The sequence below is a fragment of the Copidosoma floridanum genome, unplaced genomic scaffold (assembly GCF_036245765.1).
Source record: "Copidosoma floridanum isolate Cflo_tuat_1 unplaced genomic scaffold, Cflo_Japanese_pri ptg000034l, whole genome shotgun sequence".
Classification (NCBI taxonomy): Eukaryota; Metazoa; Arthropoda; class Insecta; order Hymenoptera; family Encyrtidae; genus Copidosoma; species Copidosoma floridanum.
This window is the reverse complement of record NW_028321911.1, coordinates 538,844-558,672: the sequence shown is the minus strand read 5'-3', so window position 1 is coordinate 558,672 and position 19,829 is coordinate 538,844. Positions and strand designations below refer to the sequence as shown.

Below are 19,829 nucleotides of genomic sequence, written 5' to 3'. Positions count from 1 at the left end.
GAATATCAGAGTATGTAGATAGTCGTTATTTAAGCCCTATAGAAGCAACATAGTGATTGCAGGAATTTCCTCTTTGTGGACAGTCACCCAGTACTTAACTTACCAGTAAATGTTGCACATGAACAAAAAAAATAATCAAAGAAAATAATATGTTCAAAGGGTATAGAAAACTTGGAGACAGCTGTGACAGCTTGGTTCAAACTAAATAAAGAAAATAGTTTGGCGAGAAAAGTTCACTATGTTAATATTCCAGAATACTACTGTTTTAATAAAGTAACTGTAATTGACGGGAGAAGGATCGATAACACAAAAAAGGGTTGCCACAAAATTACATTTTTGATGTGTTTTTATTTATAAATATAAATTACAAGGATGAAACTCTCGCATCAGCACTTACCTCTACCGTGGTCAAAATCGCACTACTGGTTTGTCCTATACTCACATTTGCTCCTCGCGCTGCTTGCTTTCCCCTCGTAAACCCTCCCATCTATCGTTTTCTCACGGAACTAGCTACACGCGCGCCTTTTCAATTACATCGACATTGTCGCTCGCTGCGTGTAAGCTGACGCATAATGCAAAGTTTTTATTATATCGCAATCTATTCTATATTAGTACAACATTATTTTGCGATCGAACGGTTAAAGGCGATATGTACACCCCGATAAGTATGGACCGTCGTTGTATTACAAAATAGAACAAAATAATAATATTAATAAGTGATAGCAAACTAGAATAATATAAAAAAATTTTACGGGGAAATGTACCTGTCACCTGACGGTATAGGCTGTCCAAGAACAGACCTACCCGGGTTTGACTCTCATCACAAGCCAGTAGGCATGGAGTCTCATGGTTACAACGGCGTGGTGGCAAACGAGGCGTCTACGCGTCGTCTCAGTATCACACCTCCTCCGTATGCTGCTCACTACGTTAGGTGGCCTTAGCCCTTAGCTTCAACCGTCTGCTTACATCCTTAGGCATTCCTTAAATATTAGCTTTATGCATTATGACGAAGGAATATATCCCAACCGCGCCGCTCATGCGTCCACCGTTAATTTGGTGGCTTACAGTAACAAATACTTATGTAAAACAGAAAAAAGTTCGAAATAGTTTAACAATATGTCAAGTTACCATAGTGTCCTCTATGGACTTAGAACATTTTTTTTTTAGACTAATGTATAATCGCATTAATGCAGTAAAATCTTTTGAAATGTTAAGAACAGCTGACAAATAACTTTATCATACATTTAAAGATAGTGCTATTGCTTTAGGTTAAGTGTAACACGATTCTCAAATTCATCACATTTTTTAAGCATGTAATATTATACTGCCATGCCAATTGAGAAAATTTTTTTGTGGTTTTAAATGTCTAAAGATATTTGTGGCAAAAATTTATGGGAAACATTAAAATTAATTCTTATTGAAATTTTTAAAAAAGTTAGAAAAAATAGTTCTTTATTACAGCCACATTCAATTTTTAATTCTGAAATAAAAATTATGCGAAGACTATGGACTACAAGAACCAACTTCATCAATAATTTGCAAAAGTATTAAAGAAAATAAAGCAGTTATACATTAAAAAACTTACTTTAAAACTCTTTTTGTTTAACTCAATAGTTCTAAAAAAAAAATTTCAATAAAATAATTGAAAGTGCAACAAAATAATATTTTACTGATGGTCCAGGAGGTTTGGAAAAGATATTTTTGTACAACACAGTAATTAATTATTTTTTGCAAATACAAAAAAGAAGTTATTTCTATCACTTTGACTGGAATAGCTTTAATTTTATTTTCTACAGGAATGACAAGTTATAGAACATCTCGATTACCATTACATATGACCAGCATTGAAAGTTCTTTTTCGAATATGTGTCTTAAAAAAAACTACATGAAGTATCTGTAATTATTTGGAATAAAGCTTTAATGTTCGCTAAAAAATTTTTGAAAATTGTTGACAAAACATTGAAAAACTTGAGTAATAATAACTTGCTTTTAGTGGTTAATTATTTATTTTAGAAAGTGATGCCAGGTTAATACTTCTAGTGCTCAAGTATAGGTGTGAAATTCTAACAATTAACGATACTATAAAATACTTTTTCTCACGGTAAAAATTAATAATTTTTAAATTAAAAATGCGTGGCACAAATAAAGACTTTGCTTTGCTGTTGATAAGGATTGGAAATGGAAAATAAAATCATTTAATATGTCTTGGAAATATAATATTAATAATATTTGTAAAAAAATTTATGGAAATTAAGATTGTATAAATGATTACCTTATCGAGGTAATTTTAGCAATTCATAACAAATTATCTTATGTCTTAAACAACAAAAACACTAAGTTTAATAAAAAGAATCCAACGTAGGTATCACAGTTTAAATAATCCAAAATATAAAGGTAGTGATCACACAGATGATAATACAGATATAAATTTTGCAATCAAATCTCTTATTCATATACATAAAGGCTTGCCACCTCATGTTTTAAGTTTGAAAGTGGGTGAAATTACAATGTTAATCATAAATTTGACTACATTTGATGGTTTGAGCAATGGAACCAGACTTCGCATGACTAAATTATCTAAATATAATATTAAAGCAGAAATAATAACTGAAGAAAAATCAGGCAACAAAGTTTTCATCCCAAAAATTAGCTTCAATACGGGTAACAATTTATCCATACCGTTTATATTACACAGAAAACAATTTCCTTTGGTTCTAGCTTTTTCTATGACGACGAATAAATCGGAGGACCAAAGTTTTGGTTAATTAGAATTTTATTATAAAAGACCCTTGTTATCTCACGGTCCACTTAACGTATTGTTTTCAAAATCTAAGCATCCTAGTAGTATATTTATACAAATTGATTCTGAAAACAAATCCAACATCGAAAATGTAGTGCGAGGGAGACTTGTATACGAAGAAATTTTTTGTTTGAAAACTAAACTTTTTTTAGTTGACAGTCACAGATAACTTTCATACTAATAAAATTTCTTTTCATACACAATCGAATAAAACATTTACTCTTCTTTTTCTTTTCTACATTACTACCTTTTAAGTATTGTTTACATCTAGTATATCTATTACAAATCTTACTTTTGTTGTACAAAGAATGTCATTATTTAAAAAAATAGTAAAAAAAATTATCAACACTTAAGTGAATTTCTAGAATTAACCTAAATGTATCATATTAATAAAATAGTCACTTAAGTGATAATTCTACGGTGTATTGTTGGGTATTTATACCATGTAGTCATAAATTATAATTATTAATTTGATTTTAACCGCAACCAGGTGGTGTAAAGAGGGCGATGGGAAGGATATCAGGGGGCCTAAGGGGGGTAAATGAGATCAGTTTTTTCGTAGGATATTTTTTATTGGGTTTAACCAAAAAACTTTGAGTTTTCTCATTTTTTGAGGGGGGCTGATGAAAACTTTCGAAACTTCGAGGGAGCCAAAGGGAGCGAGGGGAATCTTTTAACTGAATTTTCTCTTACAACTATATAATATAAGATTTATATACACATAAGGTACGCTTTCCACTATTATGTTGTATGAGTTTGTCCGCTTAAAAGATGCTGCCATCTTTTAGGTAAGAAGCTCATCGTTTTGCACGTATATAGATGTATTATCATAAATTTACATTAATAAGACAAGAAATCCGTTAGAAACTCATTACTTTAGAGTCCATGGTCATTCTAGGCATCTTGAATAGTCTTAAACATAATAATTGACTCCGGGACGCCCAAATAGAATGTAATATTGTTGGGTACACGGTTAAAAAGTTGTGGAACGCATCAGATCCTGGATAAGAAAAATTGTTACGATTACCAGCTAATTAAAGTTACCAGTAATAATTAAAGTACATTACTTTGCGAAACAAAACTAAATTTTATTAGCAGACGTGAATAGGAGTAATCAGCTCAAGGTTGTAATCTCGACTAAACTACTATTTTTTAATCAACAACAATAACACCTAGCAACACTTAGCAACATTTTTGATCGTGCGGCAACTCATACGTTTTACAACTTTTTAACCGTATACCCAACAATATTGAAAAATCTCCGTTTTACTTACCTATTATCAAGTGAACAATTATTGCTTAAGTAACGATCCAAAAATGATTTTGTTCTTATAAATGTTTTTTTGTATTAAATATGAATTTGAAGCACCCTGGGTCATGTATTCTTTCATTTTTGATTTTGACTCATTTTCAAAATTTTCCAATGTTACGACAGATAATCTGCTTTTTTCGAAAGTACTTATGCTTAGTCGACAAATACCGTCTGTTTTTCTCGCTTGCCTGGCATTGCTTTGCCTCGTAACCATGAAGTAATATAAAAGGAGAGGAAACTCCAATGTTACCTTGCAGTAAGATCTAGGTACGTTTTTGAGACAGAAATCATACGTGTATACTCGCTGAGTGCAAGTATATTGACAGCGTCTTATGCCAAAATAGTGTGGAATTGCATGATGATTCAGGGTTTCATGCATTGTCAGCCACAAATAACTCAAGATTACTGACTAATTACAATAATAGGAGTAAAAACTATGAGATTCTCAATTACTAAGGTAATTAAATTACTAAGGTAATTCTAGTAAAACAAAGAGTAAAGTGCAGATGCAAAGAATAAGATCAACATTTATGTTAACGAAGTAAAGGCGACACCGAATCTGGTAACATAACCTTTGTTTCATAGTAATAAAGCAGAACGAACTCAGCTGGTCAGTAAAGTGACGACAGTATGACATGAGTGACCGTAAATATAGTCTTTACTGACTTCGTTCATTAACTGTCACTGAAATAAAGAACTGATTATTTTAATTTTTTTTTAATGAAAAAACAGTGATACTTATTTTCAAAAAAGTTATCGTTATCCCTAATTCTGGCAACTTATAGTCGTTGAAAAACTTATTAATGTATGATTAATAGTGCATTAAGTCTTCAAAAATTCTGCAAGTCTGCAATTTTCTCTTACTATGGGCTCTGTTGTCATTATTTTTGGGCTCTTCAACAAATTGCACTCTGTGAATATTAGAGATCTTACCTAACTAGTATCAGAACTATCTAACCTAATTAATAGAGGCTTGAATCACTTGGTAAACCGCAAACTACCTCACCTTTTAGCCTAATCCTAAGCCTAGTCGATAAAAAAACGGACTACGACTTATAGTCTTAGTAGATAAACAATGATGGTTCTAGAACATCCCCCCTTCGCTGCCATAGTGGCCTGATCATTCGGGTACTAGCGTCTGTCACTTATAGCGCTGTGAGCGTGTTAAATTTAACTAGCGTCTATCGCTCATAGCACGGGGAGTGCACTAAATTTCAATTCTGCTGGTGTGGAACAGTAAGTCCAAGTGTAAGTACAGATAATAATGTAATAAGTACTGAAAGTTTCAACTGCAAAAGCTTATTGAATGTTGCAGGAGCGAAATCTTGCACAGGTTGTGCACGTAATGCATGTATACATTTTTTTTTGTAAGCGAGTGTGTTGCATGGTAATGTGAAATGTGGAGTGGTAGGAAAAGAAATTGTAAAACATTCTTGTCTTATATTGTTCTATCAGTATTTTAAAACGAAAAAATGTACATTTACAAAATTAGACATGTAATGGACGCACAATTTATAAAAGAATCTCATCAAACATTATACTCTTGAAGTATAATACATTCTTACAGCTCTTTAATAATTAATTATTTCAGCCAAATGAGAACCTACGACATATTTTTTTCTCTTTAGGTCCACTTAAAGCACTCTCACGTCTTTTGTTTCCACTTATACATATCATCTTACACACAACTTTCGGGCTACTATCAAGGATAATGGACAATGTTGAGCAGGTTGGGGCAGGTGTTGTTACGCGATCCAAAACAGGTATTGAGGGAGCAGTGGACGATGTTGAGCATGGTGGGGGCAGATGTTGTTGCAAGACCCACAACAGGTATTAAGGGGGCAGCGGATGATGTTGAGCAGGTTAGGATAGGAGATTTTGTGGATATCGTTACAGTAGCAATCAATACATCAATGACTGCACCCATCGACGATGCAACTGACAAGTCAATTGGTGAGCTCCATTCGACCGTAGTGAGTGTCTCAAACTCTCGCATGCGTGAAAAAGTTGGATATGTTACCGGTGCTGGTGTCCCCGATTCTTTAAAGAAAGAATATGTGGCGAAGAAGTGGCGAACTCATCTTCTGTAAAATAATTTTTATTTTGGTTTAAAGTTGAAAAAAAGTCTAAATTCATTAATATTTTTAAAGAATACTCACCGAAAAAAGTTATCATTATTGATGCCAACAACTCATCAAATGGCAACAATGATGGTAATTGTACTTACCTCTCTGTTTCAACAGTACATGTGGACCATAGGGAGCAAGGAATAAAACCATCCTCAAAATCTAAAACATATAATAAATAAGGATTATTTATCATGAGCATTCCAGTTTGAATTTAGCTTTTATATCATTAATACTTACTCAAAAATCTAACTATTTCCGATGGATTGACTGCTGACACTGTTACCAGTGAATTGGCCTATACTGCAGTGAGCGTCTCTCGAGTGCGATGAAGCCAAAGATTGGGGCAATTCATCTACAATGGCAACGATAGTGAAACAAGAGTAAGAAAATAACCGTTAGAGTCTGAAAATATTAAAAAATTAGGATTTTTAACTTATGATTTAGATTTTATTTAAGTAAGTACTTACAAAAAATGATAGTTGGATCTGATAATGGTTGCCTAATTGCTTGCCTTTCCGTTTCATTAGGTAATGTGTCAAACATCACCGTAAACGAAGACGTTGGTGATACAAGTAACAAAATTGTTGAAAAACCAGGTAGTTGAAAAGCATCTGGGTAATACTTTTCCGGATTTCCATTTATTTTTTGCTTGTCTAACCATCCTCATCATCTTAATCACCTACAGACAGATACATGTACGCAAGCTTAAATACAGGAAATTTTGTATTTAATATTGTTTAACCCCACTCGTTTTGTATCAGTTATTGTTTTTTTCTTATCTTGGGTTCTTATCTTCAGAGTTCTTCCCTTGAGCCACGAAATATATCTTTATTTTTGGCTTATAATTAGTGCATTTTTCATACATTTCATCGTGTTTACTCCCATTTTAGAGCGATTTATTAAAGATTTTTTGTTGTTGTATTTTTCAAATTGTTATTTGTCAGTTGATCATATTCAGAAGTTTTTGTGTGCCGCAATCCATTGTGTCCTTATAATAACAAATCAGTTAACTTCGTCATGTTAATGCAATCAACAGGATATCAACATTCTTGCTATTTTTTTTAAATCTCTATTTTCATATCTCTTAATGCTGAAAATATGCTTCATCTCATCACAACTTCTTAACTGTAGTAATCAAAATTGAGTGATCTCATTCTCAAGATTTCACATACACCTTTGTAGTACCGTTATCCGTCATGCTATTGGATGTCATCTACAGAGGTTTTTTTTGATAACAGCACTCTTGCAGTGCTCTCCTTTGTCTCACTTAACTATTCCTCATACCCTTGTTTCATACTTTGGGACCACACAAAATTTAGAAAGTCGAAAAAGTAGGATAAGTAAATTAGTATAATTAGCCCTTGAAGTTGGTCTATGGTAAATCGAATGTAAAATAATTGCATTACGCCAACTCATACAATGTAGATAAATTATAACAAAATTTTGTCATGTATATTATTCCCACAAGTAATACAAAGAAAGAGAAAAAACAAAAAGTTGAAGATTAGATTCTAAATATTTTGAGATCTGACCTCTGGCATCATAATTATAAAACAATGAGCGCTTAGCATTTGAATGTGTTACATAAGTTGGTCTATCATGCTGAGTATTCAAGAACTAAAACAACTTTCCAAGTTCATAAATTTTTAAATCTCTTTAAATTATTAGAATAGCTGGAACAGAAGTGGGTATGTGGGTAAAGAGTATATAATAGCAACAAGCCAAGTCCAAAGTATTATTATACATTAAGAAAAAGGGACTGAACTAGAGTTTAGAAGTGACTCGATAGTTATTGTTATTATTGTTATTATTATTATTATTATTATTATTATTATTAATATTATTTTAGTATCGTTGTTATTATTATTATTATTATTATTATTATTATTATCATTATTACTATTATTTTGATTATTTTTATGGTTATTATTATTATTTATTTATTAATGAATAGAATTAAAGGACTGCAGGCCCAATTACTAATTATGTAATAGAAGTTTGTTGCTAAGCGCAGCACGTACAACAATATTTACAAGGGTGTAGGCTCAAATTCATTAGAGAAAAATTAAGATGGAAAGTATAAATATAAATATTTATGCGTAACAAAAAATATAGTTAAATGTATAAACAAATAGAAATGTATGGAAAAATAAGCTGAACGAAGATGCAAAGTCAGGTGACTGTTAATTATTAGTGTAGTTATTGTTGAATGTGTAAGCTAGTTGACTAGTAAATTGATGTAAACTTAAAAATAATTAAATAAATACTGTAAACTCCACGTGAGCAAGGAAAAATATGAAGGTGGGAAGGTGGTAGGATAGGATAAAATCAGCTACTGCTTTCAGAGTAAGATTTGACGGAGATTGTTCTTGAACACATGTATGCTATGTGTTTCAGTCAAATTTTGGATGGTGGTGTTTAGTAACGTCTGCGGCAGGGTATAGGAGTGTGGAAAGGTCATTTGTAGTATAGGTTTATTCTGTAATGTATCGGGGATTTCTGAGATCGTGTTGGGTATTTCTAGAAGAATAGTGCAAGTAGATCAGGAAATTTGATGAAGTTATGGGTCAGTCCGAAAATAAGTTGCATGTGGAAGTACTATAGATTTAAACATGTGTACATCTTGGACTTATCTTCATAAACCGAGAATCTGTTGTTGGAGCACCACAAGGTGGCATTCCAGTAATCAGACAGTAGAAGTAGAGAATCTGAATGTGAAGAAATACGTTTTAAAATTTTTTATATCATGTGCGTAGGTTAGACAAGATGATTCAGAAGAGAGTGCTAAAGGAAGGCTGTTTACGACCGATGTAAATAATAGCGGAACAATGTGTGAACCCTGAAGTTGCTACAAACTCATTTGACAAGACACCATGAAGGCCTACTTTCAAAGTTCTGCCTGTAAGAAACAAGGCCAGTCATTTGTACAGAGTATCGTCGACACCAAAAGAGTTAGCCCGAGCAAGAAGTATGTCATGGGGAACACTATCAAAAGTTTTAGCCATATCCAGAAAAATAATGTCGACCTGTGCATCTTACTCAAATGCAAGAAAAGACAAAACGGGTGAGCATGAAAAGTAATAGGTTTATAAGGGTTCAGCGACCCTCAGTAAGTCTGTGCTATTGTTGTGAGATATATAGTGAAAACAGAGCAGAAAATCTTTTGTATACTAGGTGATCAAACAGTTTTGATATGGGACTTGACAGAACGATGGATCTGTAGTTGTTAGCTAGCTGTAGGTTTCCAGATTCGTAGATGGAAAATATATATGCCGGTTTTCAAGCAGTTGGGAATACGCTTTCAGCCAAAGATTTAGAGAAAAGAAGTGCAAGTGGATGACAGATACTTAAAGAACAAATGATTATGAAAAAGGATGGAATCAGGTCTGGGCCAAATTGGTTTAGATTTTTTAATTGTGCGATAGTAGAAAATATATTTAAAGGGGTAAAAGTGAAGTCAATGGCTATGGAGCGATGGATAGTTGGAGTAGGAATAGACGAGAAATGCTTATAAACCGAATATTTAGCGAGTAAGTTGCATCGATAAGAGTAGAAGCGTGGGCTGTGTTAAGACTTAGTGTACCTGGAAATTAATTGTGTTGAGAGTGAGCCTTGATGAACTTCCAAAATTTTCGAATATCAGATCTTCGGCCAAATTCCGATTTCATCATGAATTCTTCATATAATGATAAAGAAAGCCTTGGGCAATCAGCTTTAAGTCACTTGAATGTAATAAAGTCTGTTAATACATTGACGTAATTCCAAACCTGAAGCGCACGTCTTTTCTGATAGATCAGGTCAAGCAGTTCTTGTGTTAACCATATGGATGACCTGAAATGTGTGACACGACGAACAGAAATGAAAGTGTTGATGAGGTCGTGTAACATGTTGTAAAACAACTGAACACAATTCTCAATAGATCTCTAGTGAAATAGTTGTGGTCAAATCACTTTATTAGGTTCCACACAAATAGTTTGGCAACTACAGTTTTTGAAATCCCTGTAGTTCTTTATTTGGTTAGATGAAGAAATATTGCGAGCTAAGTGGATGTAAAATGTGCTAGGTGAATGATGCTGGTTAGGAGAAATAATTGTTTCAATGACTTTGGTGATAGTAACAAGACTGTCAGGTAAAAACAGGAAATCCAATGTGTAATGATAACCAGAAATAAGATTAAAAACTTTTTGAAGGTCCAGAGGGTTAAAAATGTTGAGAATATGGGAAGCGGCTTGAAGTCGTTTTGATGGAGTGTAACCTATAAGATGCAGAAAAAGTGGATAATTAATCTAAAACATTTGGTCAGATTGAGGTCACCATATATTAAGAATTTGCAGGCTGGATATAAGTTCATGAGTGACTCAATATGGTCATGACGTTCGGTGTAGGCTGCTAGAGCAGAGTTCGGAGCTATATGTTGACCACTAATAAAATAAAGTATAACACAGTATCTTGTATATGTACAACCACGCACTTAATGTTCATTTCTTATAGAATTTGATAAGATGGTATATTTTTGTCTATTGCCACTAATTGTAAGACACCGCCATCGCGTCTATGAATTTCTTTAACTGCATGCCTGTCCTATCTGTAGATGTTGTAGTTGGATAGAGGCAGCTTGGAGTCATAAGCATGTGGTTTTAGCCATGTTTTATTGAAGATCATTATGCCTGGAGTTGTAGTAAGTGAAGGTGAAGTTAGTTTTATTATAGAGAGCTTATTGTATTGAGATCTGACATTTTGATAGTATACGGATATATTGTCACTGTTATCACTTTTGAAGGTTTGTGTCTGAATGAAAGGACCATCAATAATAGTCAAATTGCCTTTAATGTATTTTATTCTTTTGCTCAGAATTAAAAAGGTTCAATTATATCTCTTTACCCTATCCATCAGTTGTGAAAGATCAGTTGTTGTAACCTGGTTCTAACAGAGGCGACATTGACTTCCCTAGATATGTTAAAGCATTGAGAGATTAAATGTATTACATAACGTTAATGTTGGTTATTCTAATGTTCGATAATAAGTTCTTAGCAGCAATCTCACTCTCTGTACCTTGACTTAAACTAGTTAGAGATTTATGAAAATTATACAGAATGGCATTTAAAGACTTGCTAAGTCTATCTTTCATCTCTTTTGGAAAGCTATCCACAGTTGTCTAATTGAAAAAGAAAGAGTAGCTCTTAACTGCAGCCAATCTGTCTTGAATATCCTTGAAACTCTAAGGCCTCCAGTCTTCTAGCCTTTTATTCACATCCAATACAGAGGCTGGTAAAGTCTCCAAAGTTATTATGCTTTTATTCAATTTATCAATTTAAGTCTTGATGGAGGTGTTGCTAGCATCGAAGCAGAAGCAGATAAATGGTTTACTAGCGTTAAGAAGCTCTGGGGATCAGGCTGCTTTCTCTTCATCTAATGCGTGACTGGAGGTGATACGTCAGGGCAAGTATGTATCCCAGCAACAGCGATACACTTCCTGGGTATCAGTCACAGAACAAGCCGCACAAAAAACGTGGTAAGCCTTACCGTAGTTCCGACAGCGAAAACCAGTGGTCACTGACTTATTACAGTAGCCATAATCGTCAAGGCTGATGTGGCAGGAACCAGCACGAAAGGCAGATTAAGATCAGAAGTAGACTTTGTGCAGTTAAAGCACCGAAATCTAGTCCAAAAGGCTGAAGCACCACTCACCAACAGGCACCAAGAGTTGGAAGCACAGCACGAAGACCTTGAGACAATTTAGTAGTCTTAAGAAAAATAAAATGTTTACAACAACGATTTACTAGGTAGAGCTTATATATGCTACGCACGACACAATATTTACACATATATGATTATCACTATTATTTTTTTTCAGAAAAAAAGATCACTTGACTAGCCTCTACGTAGACTAGCACAGCTAATATCTCATTATTAAAAATAATAAAAAATCTTCATTGCTCTATAATTTTTACAAGACGATGTGAACAAACTTTTTTTAACTATTATTATTTTCGAACGACCAATAAACTTTGTATAGGTGTGTTTCAGTAAAAGTTTCATAAAAATATTCGTAAATATGTTTTGTTATTTGTACTACTTTTTATAAGATTTACTGTAACATTTAATTAAATTTCAAACTCATTTTTGAAGGATTTATGATTTATTTTACTCAGCAAATTTGTTATCTTCTCAAAATAAAAATTGTACTGAAGTGCAAATACAAAAAGAAAATTAATTTAAATTGGAAACTAATAAGTCAAATTTACTTACACAGGTAAACGATCGTAATGGGTCAGCAGTCTTAAACAATTTGGCTACACCATCCTACTTAAAAAAAAAAGTAACGGAATGTAAGAAAGAAGTCGATTGTAATTTACAGAATTTAACTATGACTGATTGTCTTAGGCTTCTAGAAAACTATTTACTATCTTGCACGGCAAAAGATTGCTCAATATTGATGTCTTTTCAAGAAATTAAAGGGTAAGAAAACATGATTATTAACTTACATTAAAATAGAAGTAAGATGATCCTTGGATAACTATTTTTTAACTTTATAATTACTTAAACGAAGAGTCTATCAGATCAATAGCAAGGCTTTTTTGTAAAGCCTACTAAACCTTGCAGAGATTTATTGAAGTATTGTTTAAACAGTACGATTTTCTAAAATGCACCCAAGGTCTTAGCTCCAACTAATAAGTCCTAACCATACGTGAAAGACAACTCTAGGTAAATATTTCTCTATAAAATGTATACATGCCCCGTGATAATATCTTAAATGATACATTCTTACGTGACAGAAGCCTTTTTTATTCGTTGTGAGATTGGTTAAGAATGATCACTTGAATTATTTCACGGAATTTTTAATGAATAAAACAGTTTCATCTTAATAACATGTGAAATCAAGTCATTTTATACTGTGACAATGATCTAAAATAATGATATTTTATTTGCCTGTCATTATAAAAAAAAAAAAGTAGAAAGCACGTTGTATTTGCTTCAAAAGTTACGGAGTATAAAAGTATGAAAATATCTGTAAATAACTATAAAAGTCATCACAATAATTTAAGTGAAATTGTACAGAAAGTAACATAACTGTCTTGAGTTTAGAAATATTAATTTTATTAAAAACATTTCTTTACTTTTTTAAATTATTTTCAACACTGGAAAAAGTTATTTTTTAACTTCTTGTAATAGAATTATAACGAATCCCAATCAAACAGCTTAGCTAAGTGTTGTAGTAACCAAGTATACAGTGTATCATAACCCAATGCAATAAATATATGATCTATCTATAGGAGTTAATGCTACTACTTAAGTTAAGACTTGTGTTAAAAAAAAAGATTTAACGATAAATAACTACAAAGATTATATGGACACAGTTTAAAGCATTTTTTGATGACACAAGATTCATTACAATCAAATATAATTTGTTTCATTTTCAAAAAATGTTATAATTTAATACGAATTAAAATAATGTCTTTTACATCAGGTTGAGCCATAATTTTGGAATTTTTTCCACAAATGGCTCAGTGCTAGAAAAACATAAATGATGGGCTTACTAATTGTTAATTTTCATGCTATATCTTTATCTCAGTGTGTCTAATAACCAAAAGTTCTTGAACATGTGCAGAACAATGTTACTCTCTCCTCAACCAGGCAAACGATTGGAAAAAATCCGATTAACCGTACTGTTGATACAAGTCGTGCCCACTTTTCACATTTTAAGAACAATCTTTTGAAAACATAGAAACAGATAATCATTGTGATGTATCGAGTTTCCATATGTAGAGTTGCGCATGTGCGTTGCCTATTCTTATTGCGAGTGTGTGTGTATAGTCTCCGCGGTAGACAACGAGACCACTCAAGCAGAGTGTTGTGGATCGACCCGATGAAGGCATCGCAGTCACGAGCCTCGCTCTCTGTATACTTCTACTTTCCACTAAACCTTATAATATACTTAGTATTGATATCAAGGATGTCTGTTATTTAAACCTATCAGTTTCCTCCAACTGAACCTATTTCCCAACTTATTAATAACTCTATAGATGTTTGAGTGGAAGTGCCAAACACAACAATCATACTGTTGTGAAGTATTATTTGTAATGCGTTCACCTACTTATTTTTGTTAAAGTTTTAATCTCAAAAGCTACTCTTACACAAATAGAATAGCCGTGGAAGGCCGTATCACAACCAGTCGAATAAGGGCCGGGTGGCGGCACCTTTTTTCTCTCACAGAACTTATTTTTAGTTCTAAAAAGAGGGGAGTTACAGAATGAGAGGACAAAGTGGTTTTTTCGTAGATGGTTGGCCAGGAGTTAGATTTCGAGATAAAACTTTGTCTTGATATTAAGAAAAACCGTGATTTTCTTATTATAATTTTTCCTCGTTGATAATTTAAATGAGTAAGAGAACGTAGAATCGAATATCATAATTCCTTTGTCATGTCAACAAAAATCAATTTTGTTTTGTTTTTCGTTTTTGCATTGCAAATGACTACTGCGCTTTTTTGTTCTAGTCTTGATTTGGCTTTGTAAGCCTGAGCTGTCAACTTCAAAAAAGTTTTCGATCCGCTTCAAATAAAAAACACCTTCTCTTCTAAAAGTTGTCGTTAACTTTCGATTTTAAGCTTTTTGAATTAAAACATTTGTGGTCTATCGACCGGGAAACGAAAGAAAAAAAAAGTTATGTGCGTTTTATGTACAATGAGGAAAAGATTAGATCCACCGTTAGAAGGACCTCCAGAATGACGATTACGTCTAGTTCTTAGAGAAAACCATTTTTCGGACCTGAACTCGGAGGATGATTTCTTTATCAACCCAAACAGATTCGGAGCAAGACCATTCCCGAGATTTGCACACTCTCAAAATGAAGAAGATGTACGAGAAATACAGTCGTCGGAAAAATTAGAAGTCGAAAGAGAAGATAACCTTCAAGCGGCGTGGCAACATCGTGAACCTAAGGCAGCGGTGAATGCAAATGTAGAGCTTGTAGACTTACAATCCGTTTCAGGCTTCTTAGAATATCGTGCTCCAGTTGACGTAGTTGAAGAAGTCGAGCTGGAAGTTCGACAATTATCAGCGGTAGCTTGCACCCAAGCATTCCAACATCGTCTTGCTGTAGAAGTTGACAGGCCCGTGGACCCGCCACCACCAGCGGTAACTCGCAATCGAGGGCCGCCTCATCGCCACGCTGCCGACTCGCCACAGCTGGAGCTTGCGCCGGCAGCCCCTGTGCCCCCTGCGGTAGCTCGAAATCGAGCAGCACCATCGTTTAGCAGCAAAAACCATCGAGCTTACAGTCCTGCCATCTTCTGCAGCAGCGGTAGCTCCCAAATGAACGCCACGCCGTCGTCCAACAGCGAAAGCCGTCAAGCTTGCAGTCCCGCCACCTCCTGTAGCAGCGGTAGCTCATTTCCGAAGACCACGTCAGAGAGTAGTTCCTGCAGCAGCAGCGGCTTAAGAAAGAGTAGAACATGAAAATCCTAACCTTGCTGTGGTGATTGAAATCGCGCCACATCAAAATGAAATTCAAGGTTATATTTCAGACGAGTTTTTTTGATGAAAATGTTTTAGATAGCGAAATATCATGAATTTCTGATTGTCTGATATTGAAAGTCTTCTTTCTTAAAAGAACTTCAGTTCCCAGCGACGGCATTAAGTTATGTTTGAATCAGTTGAATCTGTGTTGGTTCTATGTAGATAATAGGGTAAGGGCCGGGTAACTTGAAATCAATTTGATCAATCTCTAAGAAATAACTTAAGAGCGTTACGTTAGGGCGAATTTATTGCTCTTACGTGATTTTACATTGGCTCTTTACTGACTTTATTATATTAAGTGCTTGGTTAATAATACAGTTACAATGTAACGTGTTGTTGATAAACAACGCAACTCGGTTTTTTATTCTAAACTGATAATTACTCAGTACCTGGAAAATAAGAAGAGCGAGTTTCTCGATAGAACGACGTCAGCAAACTGAGCTCAAAGCCCAAACAGTGGGGCCAGTAACTTGCGCGTTTTTTAGGCTGAACACTAGTAGGCTAAGACGCGGTCCTCACACACACACACCAGAAGCAAAGGTAATGTCACTTAGCTTCCATCAATACTAAATATACCGCCCACGTTAATTCATTACAATCAGTTAAGAAAAATTAATTCAACATCTGACAAGACTTTCTGAACCTGAATAAAACAATAGGTGATTAAGTCGTTACAACAATTGACACCTTAGACTATTGGGATACAGCCCATTTGCAATTTATAATAAACGCAAAACAAAAGAAAAACCTAACATTATTTTGAAGATGAATTCAAAGCTTCTCCACTGTACAAAGTAGGATTAACTTATTACAAGGACGATCAAAATTAGAATAAGATGTAGGTACTGTATTTACTCGAAGCACCTTTGTGAATAGGTGAATACCCTTTTTTGTAGATTTATTTCTACTATGCTCAGTTTCCTTATCACCTTTCTCTTTTTTCCCTGGTGGCTTGTTTATCTCGATTTCTCAACTTATGTGAATGTCTGATTTGTCACTGACCAGCGGTCCCCTTCCTCATGGATATCGTTCTTCTATGCTTTGCTTATTTTCGGCAACGAGTGGTCTGAAGTCATTATTGAGGAGATTAAATTGCACATACTCCTCATTGTCGTTTATCGTAATACTTTCGAAAATTTTGCACTTTATCCACTTCTTGGTGCCCTGAAGATATATATTCGAATAAAATAATGTTCCTGTGTGAATAAGAATATACATCCATTGTTACTATATTCTGTATCAGACTGCAAGATTTTTTCTACCTCCTCCGGGTCGACTCATATATTTATCTACTTCAAATACCGTAGCATATCTTGGAGTTCTCGTGCAATCGAACAGAGTTACCTGCTATTACTACAGGAAGCTCCTCAATATGTCTCAAAATTATACTTTACTCTATGCAATTCTGTCTTAAATGACGCGTTGTTACATTTTTACCCCTAGTTTTGTTTTTTACCTTATGCTCTTTCATTACATTATTCATAATATTTTTGTCCTGCTATGGATTTTTACTTCTTTGTCATGGGTTTTGCGTAGTGTTTTACCCGTTTATGTAATTGTCTTTATTCCTTGAGCTTGTTCTTTCCCTCAAAAGCTGTCCAGGCCCGTTTGCCTTGTTTACTGTACTTTCTGTTGAATCAGTCAGAAGTTGATCAGAGGCAGTATCAGATTCACAATCATCTATTCTAATTTTCACCTTACCCTTAAAATCTTGGCACTTGAGATCTAGTCTAACTTTTGCCTGACAGTTATCTATTAAGTGATTAGGAATTGCTCTAATTTTCTTGTTTAATTTGGCACCTTCTCATTCTTCTATTGCTCAGATATATCATCGTGATTAATTTATTCATTAAAAACTCACAGTCTTAATAGATGGTTCGTTCTGTATCCTTTCTTTCGGTATCAGTTTGCCCACTTTGACCGAGTTCAGTATATTTGGTTACTGCTTATTATTTTCTTAGAGTATACCTTGCACGTGAGCTGAGACCTTTCAGTCATTTTTCATCTTTCTTTTATTCTTATTTTTGCTCGACATACCTGCGTCCACATTCGTATTTTTTAGGGTATCTATAAAGTCAAGGATTCTCTTTATTTTCTACCAACTCTGCAGCCAGACCTGCCCATGCTAGCTGGAGACTCCAGTGCCTATCATTATTAACATTTAGTTTTGCATCTGCATGTGTTATTGGGTATCAACTACACCAACTCGATATATCAATGAACTCCATTATCTTGTCAACTCAAGCTTTTATGTTACTTAAGACGACTGTATTATTGTTTTCCTCAAATGTATAAGTATTTTCGTTGCTATAGCTCTCCTCGTCACAACCCCGTATCTCACGATATTTTTATTCGTATATTTTCAGCTGGTATCGTTTTTTATCTCGTTACTCAACCCCTTATTTTCTCCAAGGTACTTAGCTACTCCAAACATTCGTATAAGGGATTTCCCAATACTTCCACATCATCCCCATTGACATCGGATGAGTCAGCTTTTTTCGTGGTCTCGCATTCGAACATTTCTACCAGTAGGCTGTATGTTTATCGTTTCGTTCAGTATATTTAAACATTTACCTAACCCTCATTTACCCAAACATACACCTTACCCTTATTGTTCGTTGCGATAAAATGGCCAAACAAAACTCCTTTTCTAAGTTTCTGTAGAAGCACTCAGCCCACTTCAGTTTCATAGTGCAACTCTTTTACATATACATGTTTAACTTACCTTGTTTTGGGCAAAATCTCTAAAATTTCTAGTTTTTGTACCGCAATTTAAGTCCCACTTATTTAAAGTGTATTGTCTTCTGCATTTATCTGGAGCAACTTCAAGATATCCTATATTATAATGTCTTCCACTTCTATGAGAAAATTATGGGGGACCACATGTAGGGGACACATAAAGTTATTGAGAGTTAGTCTCAAATGTCAATATAAACCCCAATAACCCCAATGACCCTACTGTCTATCGCTACTCTGAATGCGAGACAATTTTCTTTATTAATATCTCCACGCTCAAATTAGCATAAAATATGGCACCTCTGTTTACATAAGGGCTTTTTAAAATTACTATAAGTGGTGTATAAACAATCATAGATTAATTTAGTTTTACTGTGCAAAATAGCTGATGCTCATCGTATTTCTTAGCCTACGAATTTTGTCCCTCGCTTGCGAGTCGTTTTGTCATAGCTTTTACATTGCGTTTGGACTCCATAAATATTTTCTCCCTGTACTGTGTGTGACGTGGCACATATCTTGCACCGTTTACTTTGCTTCTCAACCGAGAATCAATTGAGTTTTTGTTGTTGTCAACCACCTGAACTATTCAAGTCATAGCATGAGTCTCCTATATCTTATGCTTACTATTCTCTACATTATATTCAAACATCCTTAACTCTCTCTCGTAAATTTCTTCATTTATTGAGCTGTTATATTTGACGACTGGGGAAAAGGGAAAACATTGAATTCTTTTTTAATTCCCTTATACCCACTTTCCTTATAGATGGTTTGCTATTGACGGGACCTAACATTAAATTTCATTGCCTTCTGAGATCGTTTGCATTACATTCCCTTTCCTGATTGGCTATTATTTCCCAGCCTAGACTCATTATTATACGGACAGTGATAGCTGCCTCAATGCCTTTCTCTAATGTCTTTATCTTACAGCCCACTACGTTCCGGTGAGTACTTAGGATATTAATAAAGTGCCTCAACGCCTCTACATCTAAGTAAGTTTTTGCTGCATCTTTTTTAGTCTGCGGCATATAGAGGCTTAACTTATGTAACATCGTAATACCGTTATAAAGCGATTGCACACGTCCACAATAATTCATAACTGGCTCATTATCACCCTGCATTATTGTTTCAAGTCAAAACAGCCAGTAGTCAATTTTTTCTGAGTTGCTGAATTTTCTGGAAATGGCCAACAAAAATTTATCTATAAAATTGAATGGAGACAAACGTGCGCCGAACTGATCTGCTACTTGCCCTCTTACCTGCTCTCTTAAATTTTGATAAAATATTTTTTGTATTAACAAGGAACCGTCAGTCTTATCACTTTAACCATTTGTTTAAAC

The 19,829-nt window shown here is 34.2% G+C and overlaps 1 protein-coding gene across 1 annotated transcript in view; it reads left to right on the top strand.

The window, feature by feature from the left end:
- The window catches only part of LOC149373234 (inositol-pentakisphosphate 2-kinase-like), a 263,622-nt gene extending 250,918 nt beyond the window's left edge, over positions 1–12,704 (top strand). Inside the window, exon 4 of the mRNA XM_089597627.1 lies at positions 12,495–12,704. Coding sequence (XP_089453753.1) covers positions 12,495–12,704 — 210 coding nt within the window. The remainder of the gene's footprint in view (positions 1–12,494) is intronic.
- The last annotated feature ends 7,125 nt before the right edge of the window (positions 12,705–19,829 follow it).